Source organism: Tasmannia lanceolata, unplaced genomic scaffold (assembly GCF_043159265.1).
Source record: "Tasmannia lanceolata isolate RefF3 unplaced genomic scaffold, GAP_Taslan_0.1 ptg000025l, whole genome shotgun sequence".
Lineage (NCBI taxonomy): Eukaryota > Viridiplantae > Streptophyta > Magnoliopsida > Canellales > Winteraceae > Tasmannia > Tasmannia lanceolata.
Window position 1 is genome coordinate 10,325,845 of NW_027518702.1, and position 10,580 is coordinate 10,336,424.

A 10,580-nucleotide genomic window follows, 5' to 3' on the forward strand; every position below is an offset into this window, starting at 1 on the left:
CACGTCATTTTATAAAGTCGGTTGTGGATTTATTCAAGGGCCTTTCTTTAGCCCTTGAATAAAGAGGGCCCTTGCATCTATCATTCCTCAACAATAGAGTATAAAATATTTGAGGAATGCTAGACTCACAGGAGCGCGTGCAAAAATAGGGTAGAAGGGCTCTCCCATTGGTCAATTTCGTCATAAATCGAAATTGACCAATGGGAGAGCCCTTCTACCCTTTTTTTTTGCAAGGGCTCCTATGAGTTTAGCATTCCTCTAAATCTTTATATGGATTGTATGTAAAATTTGTTATGTACTAAATTATTAGACATGTGTGACGGTGCACTAGGTGTTTTAAACCATTATAGGTGGATTGCCTTGCTTATGTGATGGTTTCAAAGTGTGTATTTGTACTTATTCAAACATATTTTATATCGGTTGTATATGTTTTTATATGTTCCATTTATCACTGCCCTTAGGCCCGTTTGGATACCTCATAATTTGGATTTGGATTTGGAATTGAGTTTTGAATACAAAATGAGTAGATCCGCCACCTCATGTTGACGGAGACGGAGGGAAGGAGTTACCTCCTACTGGAGGGTAGAGGTTGAGGAGCAAAGAGGGTGAAGGAAACTGCCAGATCTGTGGATTTCCAATTACACATTTCCACAGCATATTTGGAAATCTGATTTTTTCACTAGATTTGGAAATCCAAGAATTTGATCCGGATCCAAATCACAACTCAAAAAGGGCTGCAAATGTGAGAAATCCAAATCAAAATCTTCACCGAAATTTCCAACACAACTAAAACGTTTGACTAAAACTTTAATAGGAACACTACTTACACAATTTTTAGAGGGGTATTTTGGTCACTGCAGTCATTGTTTAGAACCTAGGAGTTCAAATACCTTTCAACGTCCAAAACCTCCTCTATATTTGGTCCTCTCTTAGTCTCTTACAAAACGCAACCATTTTTTGCCTCTTTGCTCTTATACCAAACAAGAGAAAGCTATTTCCCTTGTTTTTCACATCTGGGTGACGATCTCTTCTATATCTCCATCTGTCCAACATGCATCTCTGTAACTCTCGCCCTCTTCTTACCTTTCTCTTCTCTTAGAATCTCCCCAAAATTCCTCTTTCCCTCGTTTTTTTCTCAATTATTCCTCAACCGAACCCTTAGTTATAAAAAGGTAACACCTTCTTACCTTTTTAGTCTCTTCAAGGCAGGTTTTTGGCATCACAATTCTTTACTCGTTTTGGGTTCTTCTACTCTTTTTGGGTTCTTCTTTCCCTTGTTCATGTATGGTAGTTTTGTTTTTTGTTTTTTTTTTTTTTTTGTGGGTAATGGGTTTTTGGATCTGAGATCAATGAGGAAGAATAACTTGAAATATGTGATATGGAATGATTGTCTTAATGGGTTTTCATGCATTTGAATGTTTAGTCCTTTTTCTTTAAATTTTTTTGCTTGTAATGCTTTAATTATCTCTTTGTTGGATATAAGATGGTATGCCTACTTTAATGGAGGTAAAGAATATCTGGAAACTTATGTTTATAGCTTGTTTGAATGGGTTTTTTGCTATTTGTAAGCGAATTGCTTGTCTAGCATTTCTTCTTTGTATTTTTTTTTTAATTATGTAGGGAACTTATGTTGGATCTGAAATTGGGTTTTTTTTTAATGTTATTTAGTTTTTTTGACATGGGAACAAACCTATGTTTTTTTTTTTTTGAATGGTAAAAAAGGAAAAATGATTGAAATGGGAATAAACCTATGTTTGTATCTTGTTTGGATGGGATTTTTGGATTTGTAAGCAAATTGCTTATCTAGTGTTTCTTCTTTGTTATTTTTTTTTAATTATGTATGGAACTTATGCTGGATCTGAAATTGGGGTTTTTGTTTTTTAGTTTTTTTTATATAGGCAAAATGGGTTTTAGATTGACATGGGAATAACCCCTCATGGAAAATATGCCCCTTTGAGCCTTTTTTAGATAGTAATTTGATGTGGTTTTCTTTGATTTCCATACGCATACAAGTTTCTCTGCTCTTTTAGCATAATTTCTATTGTATCTGACGTTGATTTGGTTTTATTTGTCAATCGCCCATCTTTAAAAATATATTCTATGAGCTTGATATGAATACTTTGGGTTGCCGCATATGTTAAATCTCCAATAATCTCTTATCTTCATTTGAACATTTTTCTAGGCATTAGTTTTGTTGGATCCAAGATGGGTTTTTGATTTTGATGAAAAATCACATTTCGCTAAGTATAAACCCATTTGCAAACATGTTGAGGTGTTTATCTCAGTGGATATTTACTCAATTTTTGCTACAGTGAAAACCCCACCTTAAAAAAAAAGTTCTATGGCCTTGTTTTGTTTGCAATACAGAAAAGTTATCAACAATGTGTTATTGAGCTTCTTTTTACGGATATTTTTGTTTCGTTTATATGTTTTAACTGATTTTGATGGGGACTGATGTGGTTTCATGGATTACCAGAATGGCTGTTACCACATTTCACCAAGGCATTGGAAGCATCCAGGCTCATGGATTTTGCAAGAAATTTAATACTCGGAAAAGAATTGGGAATTTATCTTTGGGTTTTGTTTCAAATGGTGTCACTTTTGAGATAGGTGTGTCGAGTAGGAGAAATTGCTCTAGCAGGTGGAAATTGGGTGTTATTCATGCATCGACATCACATACATCAGTGGTTGATCCAGTTTCATTGCCCTCAAGCAACAACACCGGCGATTCCAAGAAGAAATCAAGTAAGCTCTCTCTCTCTCTCTCACACACACATGTATGTATGTATGTAATTTTGCTAAACACTAGAATATAGGGTAGGGGCAAACTGAAATTGCAAAAAGCATACTTAGAGAAGGCAGCCAACATAATGAAAAAGTGGTTTGTGGATGTGATTAATAAATTGTTCCTTTAAATTCAAAGCCGCGAGGACAACTCTTTTAGATTGGTTAGTTTTTGTAGTTTGGTTGGTTGATATTAATACTATTTAATCTCGCGATCTTGCTAGGCTTTCTTGCCTTCCCCTTTTTCTTTGTAATCGATCTATTCCGAGTATTAATGAGAATTGTAATTTCTAGCAAATTTTGAAACAGGGAAGGAGAAGACTTGGCACGATTGTCGAGATTAAATAATGCTAATATCAACTTTCCCGTTGGATGCTTGGTTTATTTCCTTGCTCATTTCCGACCACATTCAGTTGTACATTTCAATGATATGAATGAAAAGAGATTCCCTTCCCTACTTCCCTCTTTTGCTTCGATTGATCCTTACAGCTAGTTGGTATTTGGATGGAAATGAGATATGTGAGTCTAATGACGATGAGTTTTGGAAGGGTACTATGTGTGTCATGATTTCCAAGGCTAGCAGTTGCCGGATGTGATAGGGAGGATGGTTGTGGCGTGAGGCTAAGAAGGAATGGGTAGGACTTGAGGAGATGGAGGTGGAGGTTTGGCAGAATTAATTGAGGTGAAGGTCATCGGAATTTGAAGGGGATAATCGGATTTGGTTGGGGTTGGGGTTGGGGTTGGGGAGAGATGGAAAATGGCGGTGGTCGGGGTGGTGGCTGTGAAGGTGGTGGAGAAATGGGTAGCCAGCGGTGATGGCCGGAGCAAACCCTCCTCAAACCCTCTTCTCTTATCCCTCTTTGCAAAAATCTCCCCAGAAAATGAAGAGAGATATTTTCTCAAACCCTTCTAGAGAATTCCTAAAAGTGATTAACCTAAGCCCTTGAAATAAAATGGGCCTTCTCTAGGATCGAGAGGGTAAAATGAGTGGTGAGGATCAAAATGGGCCTTCTCTAGGTGTTCTAGAGTATTCTAAAAAAGATGTGATCCTAGCCCTTGAAATAAGGGTAACCCAATGAATGGCGAGGATCGGATGAGCTTGCCTGATTAAGATTTTAAGGGTTTAGATGAGAAGACTTTATCTAAGCCATCACCGCCAGCCAGGGGAGGGGGTCTTCATTTTCAGGGGAGATTTTTGCAGAGAGGGATAAGAGAAGAGGGTTTGAGGAGGTTTGCTCCAGCCATCACCACCGGCCACCCATTTCTCCACCACCTTCACACAAACATAATGAAAAAGAAGTTTATGGATTAAGCCATGGATAGAAGGCTTGCCCACTTTAATATGGGTGACTTAGAACTAGTAAAGCTTCAGCCGAACCAGTTAAGAAAAATTAGAAGATTCCAACCCTGGAAAGGCTTAGTTGAGTAGTTGAGGAGTCCAACTCTGGAAAGAGCCTACACCTAATGGCTTAAGCCGTTGTTCCTATTTCCTCGCTGACCCATCATGCAAAAGGTACACTTTTAGGACTAGGAACACAGATTCGGCTATTTATATATCTCAATAGAGGGAGCGGATGGGTTGCCATCCACCATTAGTGTGGGAATCCTATTCTAAAGCTGTTGATAGGGAATTGAATCTCTACGTTGGGTGCTTCTCCAACTAGCTGAAGTTGCATCAGCTTAGTAAGCTAGGTCTTGTCGAACTGTGGGGCCCTCTTAATATCTTCCAAGCCAATTACCAGGCCCCTACTAATAAGGAGGGAGCCAAACCAGCTGTTCAAGTCCTCCAGGTCGGTTTTGGTTCCAACTTTCCCATGAGACGATAAAAGAGTGGGAATGCTGGCTAGGTCCGAAAATTCTCTACAAAGAGCTCTGTGACTGCTCAACAGGAAAGCTCCCTGGTAATGTGTCTCAAGGGGTATAGTCCCAAAGGTGACAATCTTTGCTTCATTCAAAATCTTTTCCCACTTCTCCCTTATATGTCGAAACGCTTTACAATGGCTGCCACTTCTTTGCTTGGGTCATATATTGGAAGGAAGAGAATAAAATTCTATTTATCATTCAAAAAAAAAAAAACACAGAGAATAAAATTTCATTTGATATCGGACGGATGTTTAGGTCCAGGAATCACCAAATTTACCTCTAGTTGAACTCAAATTTATCCGTCTTACCTCTAAAATTACTGTCGTCTCTTGAAATTGAACTGGGTTTCATTCAATGGGTTCCACTTATTGTTTTTATCTCTTCAGACGAAACAGCATTGATTTTGATTCGCCATGGCGAGTCTTTGTGGAATGAAAAAAATCTGTTTACTGGATGTGTGGACGTACCTTTGAGCAAGAAGGGTGTGGAAGAGGCAATTGAAGCTGGTAAAAGAATAAGCAACATACCGGTCGACATGATCTATACATCTGCACTAATCCGTGCACAGATGACTGCGATGCTAGCCATGACCCAGCACCGCCGCAAGAAGGTATATTGCATCAAACCATGCAATTAAAAAAAATTACATGTTGGTTTCCTTGGAAACAAATTTACTGTTTTTTTGGACCAATTAAAAAATTGAGAAAATTGATTCCCTCTATTGCCTCTTGAGATGTTAAAGATTGATATATTTATTCTGATTTTCAGGTGCCAATCATTATGCATAACGAGAGCGAACAAGCCAAAGCATGGAGTCAGGTTTTCAGTGAAGAAACCATGAAACAATCCATTCCAGTTATAGCAGCTTGGCAATTGAACGAAAGAATGTAATGAGCTCTTTCTGAGTTTGCTCAAAATATTTTGATTTACTCATGTAGGCTCTACCTTCTTGTTCATACATGCCTTATCGAATGCCCTTTAGGTATGGGGAATTACAGGGTCTCAACAAGCAGGAAACAGCTGATAGGTATGGGAAAGAGCAAGTCCATGAATGGCGTCGTAGCTATGATATTCCTCCCCCAAATGGCGAGAGCCTGGAAATGTGTGCTCAGAGAGCTGTTGCTTATTTCAAGGAGCATGTAAGCACTTCTTTCCAATTATCTGGTTTACTAAAAAAGATATAGCTTGTATTGTTGGTTGTGTAAATCAGGGACTGTATTTTTTTTCTTGGTTTACCATAAGTAATGATAGTTCAGAATGCCTCTTTGTCATTTGAAACTTTGAACTAGGGGTGCAACTCGGGCCGGGTCCATCCCGAACCCGTCGGGTTCAACCCGAAAAAAGTCGGCTTGGGTGTCTTTCGGGTTCTGGCTGGGTTTTCCTAACCCGGGTTGAGTTCAGGTCGGATTCGGGTTGAGGGTTTAGGCCACCCGACCCGATTGAAACCCGAAATTGGTTTTTTTACTATTTTTACTTTTTAGTAAGCTTAAAACTCTGGTTGGGTCGGGTTGGAACTCGGGTTTGGGTTGGAAGAAAGGGTTCCTCGGATTGGGTCGGGTTGCTCCTCATCGGGTTAGAACTCGGGTCGGGTTAGGTTCGGGTTGAGTAAATGGTTCCTTGGGTCGGGTTCGGGCCGACCGAACCCGACTCGAGTTGCACCCCTACTCTGAATATCTCTCGCAGCCTTGCTTATATTGTAATGGCCAAATATTATATGCCAAAGGAAAGTTGGCGTTTCCATAGGTTGAACCAAATTGAGAATGTTTGTTGTACTTTGTTTCAGAATTTATATATCATCTGCAGACATCTGACCACTGAAAAGGATTAAATGTCAGATTGAGCCCCAGCTACTGTCTGGGAAACATGTGATGATTGCTGCCCATGGAAACTCTCTAAGGTCTATTATTATGTATCTGGACAAGTTAACTTCCCAAGAGGTAATGCTAAATGCTCTAGAAAAATTCCTATAAACAGCATTCAAAATTTTTATGAGTTGGATGCAGCCACTGGTTCTGACAAAACAGTGTTTCTGTTCTTTTGACACAGGTTATAAGCTTGGAGCTCTCGACTGGCATTCCTATGCTTTACATATTCAAAGAAGGAAAATTCATTAGGAGAGGGAGTCCAGTAGGACCTTCTGAGGCTGGTGTTTATGCTTATACCAGGGTATATCTCTCTCTCATTATTCTGGTTGGACCAAAAGTCTGGCATTTACATTATGCAACTTGACTTTTTTCATATGCTCCTCATATCAAGAAATATTGGCAGCGTTTTTTGGATTTTTAATGCATAGGTAAGCCCATGTATTGTCCCGTGTTACAGGAAGATTTTCTTTATGATCTACCCACGAGTAAGGAACGAGTCATGTGTCTCTTGAGTCTTGAATGGGTTAGGTGGCTCTTGATTGAGATTTCATGGAAATTTCTTCCATAGTTTTTTATTGTTCTTTTGTTTTTAAGTTATTTCTAAAATAAAATCAGGAAGGCTACTAAAGCTGACTTTGAAGCCTATTTTGGTTTTATTAACAATCTACTAAAATGCAGATACTTTATTAATTGGAAGTGATGTCCCCACAAATATGACTGGACAGGAGGTACCTAGAGGGATATTTTTCGCTATCTTGGTTCAATCCTACATAAGGAAGGAGAGATTGAAGAGGATGTTAACCATAGAATAAGAGCAGATTGGTTGAAGAGGAAGCATGCTTTAGGAGTTCTGTGCAACCGTAAAATACCTACCAGTTGAAGGGGAAGTTTTATAAGACAACTGTGAGGCCAGCCATGCTATACGGCTCAGAATGTTGGGCCACCAAGAAGCAGCATGTGCATAAGATGAGTGTAGCGGAGATGCGAATGCTTGGATGGATGTGCGGCCACACAAGGTTAGATAGAATTAAAAATGAAGACATCCGTAAAAAGGTCGGGGCAGCACCAATTGAGGAGAATATGAGAGAGCACCGCTTAAGATGGTTTGGGTATATCCAACATGGGCCTTTGGATGCTCCAGTGAGAAGAAGTGGCTCGTGCCAAGTTGATGGAGTAAAAAGAGGTAGAGGCAGACCGAAAACAACTTGGGTAGAAACAGTGAGGAAAGACTTGATGGCTATGAACATAGCAGAGAACATGACCTTAGATAGGAGAGAATAGAAGAAAATGATCCATGTAGATGAACCCAACTAGTGTCAGGATTAGACTTAGTCAATTTGAGTCGGGTAGATTCTTTCACCTTTTTCATGAAAATTCTCTAAAGGATTCATTAGCTGACCCCAACTAGTTTGGGACAAAGGCTTAGTTGAATTGGGTTGAGTTGAGTTGAGTTGATGTCCCTACAAATCTAATAGGAAATGTTGTATGTCCAATCGTCACTTTTTCCTCGGTGACAATCCCATGTGGCACCCCAACATATCGCATGTTAAGGCCACCATGCTGTAAGTCAAGGCCCTAAAGATCCTACACTCCTAACACCTTTTGTGCCCTCATCAAAAAGCTCATAAAATACAATCCATTCGAGCCCATCCGCTCTACTAGGTTGCTCTTGTCCTGTGCATCTTTAAGCCCACATCTCATGACCGTCCTCCATCTGAACACAAAGCCCTTGAGCCTTGTGCAAGTCTGTCCTAGTGCGAAGCATTCCATTCCACACAAACACCTTCACCCTTCAATATTCTCTCTTCGCCACAAGATCATTACCCTAGTACCTCAAACTGGATTGTCTTCACCTCATGTAGCTCATCGGCCCACGAAAGCAATTTGTCTCAATATAATTTCGCCCTAGCCTGCCACTTGACCAAGGGTATCATAATTGAGCACATGGGCCTCATCATAAGACCTATAAAAGTTGCCCCATAGCACACGAACTCCATAAGCCAACTACGACTTTGACCATCGACTTCAATCAACATTTAAACAGATTGCCTCATCCTTGAACATAATGCATACCGGCTCACCCAACGAGCTCCAATCTTTGATCCCAGCCATTAGGCACACCCTAATGCCTTCTCACTTGGCCTCTTGCCGTATTAGAGGTACCCTGCCACATGGCTTCCCTTCTCTTTTCCTCATGTTTATCTTTTTGGCACTGACACATTCAGCACCTCACCTCTCAAGGGAGGACTTTGCCAGAAAGCCAACCCACTATGTTAACTCTTAGCCATCAGGCCATATAGTTGTCATCATTTGACTACGCAACACTGCAAAGGACCACATCCAACTTTCCATCTGTTGCTTCTGATATCTTTCATAACCGTGTGTAACCCAACACATGCCAATCCATTTTCTAATAGTTGTTGCTCTACGCTTTGTGAAGCTTCAAGAAAATTCACCCCATCAATGTGAATGTTCGCCACATCTTCAATGGGAATAACTTCGCTCATGCCAATTCTAGAAAGTGTGTTGCTCATGTAGAGAATCATCTCACTTTGGCCCTAACACACTGCACTTCTGCTCCTCAACTCGGATATGCTAAGGGAGTCCATACCTTCAAGATTTTGTTCTTTGGTGCCTTGCTATCAGGAAAGTCACACTCAAAGGACGACATTAGGATAATGTCCCCTTTTAGTGCTTAAGGTCCTCTTTGGATATGTCCAAAAGTTATTTGCTTTCTTATAAGGAAATGGATTTGAAGTTAAATATGATTTATTGCAAATAATGGTATAATTTTTTTTGAAAATGATATACCCAAGGGCTTCCAAAGCCGTCTTGGTATCTATTTGCAATGCAAGATTAACTCAAAGTAATGTTATTAACTCATCTAAAGATGCCCCAAGTCTATCAACTTCTTCTTTATTTTTTAAACAGCTACAATAACTTGTTCGTGACTTTTGAGTTGTGTCAAAACTCTTTTTTGATTTGATTCCTTGAGAACATGAAGTTCTAGTCTTGTAGTACTTGCATTATAATTTCTTATTTTGTATACTTAGTTCTTTTTCACCTGTAACACCGCCCACATCAACCAATACCTATGCCTCATAAGGTGATGCCATGGGACACTTGCGATATAAGAAAATAGCCAACGGCGTTGATATCTGCACTGACTTTACTCTCTCCATTCTCAAAACATATTAGTTTTATTCGCGCCCGAATCTTCATATAGTCTCGAAGATGCCTCCTGTTTTTTTACGCCCTCTAATTAACTAATGTTATTTCTCTGTAACTGCAGAATTTGGCTCTTTACAGGCAAAAATTAGATGAAATGTTACACTAGTACTTGAGAAAATGTAAGTTCCAATCCATCTTCCATCATTTTTTGTCATCAGACCTGCATTCTGCTCACTTATATATTCTATTTCTTGCAGGGCAAATCCATCAATATTCACACTTTAGGAAATCAGTTTGGAAGCATTGTGGAACTACACATTTCACTGTCTTGTCTTAGGAAGCTATATACTACCTATGTGGAAGGGAGTTCCATATTATACATACATGTAGCCAGTTCTTTACCGCGATTGATAAGAAACTGCGTCTTTTCTCCTCTTCCTTTCAATCTTACAATCTGGATAAAGCTTGTTCCTTTTTCTTCTATCTCTTTTATGTATTTCTTAATGAATCAAATCCATCAGATTTCTGAATGCATTTTGTTTTTGAGGCCATTATGGTGAATCCTCAAACTTAATACTGTAATAGAAGCTGAAATATACATGCATTGTAATTTTGCATTATGCAGTTCCCATCTTTCTTTTCTTTTTTTTGAAATGGCAAAGATATATTATAAAAATAAGGGGGGGACCGAGATGGACCACACCCAAATGTACAGGGAGGGGAAAGGAAAGAAAAATACAATAAAGCAAAAACATAAAATACAAAATATACTACGGAGGGAGAAAAACAAACCACTCCAACTTCATACGACCAACCCCACTTCTAGCCAACCCATCCGTAGTACTCCTCTGCACGTGATCGACAGTAATAGACGAACTCGAGATTAGATCCTCAATT

The 10,580-nt window shown here is 39.4% G+C and overlaps 1 protein-coding gene across 3 annotated transcripts; it reads left to right on the plus strand.

Moving 5' to 3' along the window:
• Nucleotides 1-930: 930 nt before the first annotated feature.
• On the plus strand, nt 931-10,307 carry LOC143857973 (2,3-bisphosphoglycerate-dependent phosphoglycerate mutase 1-like). 3 transcript variants are annotated; one of them, XM_077368540.1, is made up of 9 exons: nt 931-1,172; nt 2,477-2,745; nt 5,034-5,257; nt 5,416-5,534; nt 5,630-5,786; nt 6,483-6,584; nt 6,694-6,813; nt 9,805-9,862; nt 9,941-10,307. In XM_077368540.1, the coding sequence occupies exons 2-8, from the start codon at nt 2,478-2,480 to the stop codon at nt 9,847-9,849; spliced, it is 1,035 nt and encodes a 344-aa protein (XP_077224655.1). In that variant the 5' UTR covers nt 931-1,172; nt 2,477; the 3' UTR covers nt 9,850-9,862; nt 9,941-10,307. The 3 variants fall into 3 exon arrangements, with proteins under 3 accessions (XP_077224655.1, XP_077224656.1, XP_077224657.1); XM_077368541.1 differs by lacking the exon at nt 931-1,172 and adding an exon at nt 1,183-1,282; XM_077368542.1 differs by lacking the exon at nt 931-1,172 and adding an exon at nt 1,346-1,506.
• The last annotated feature ends 273 nt before the right edge of the window (nt 10,308-10,580 follow it).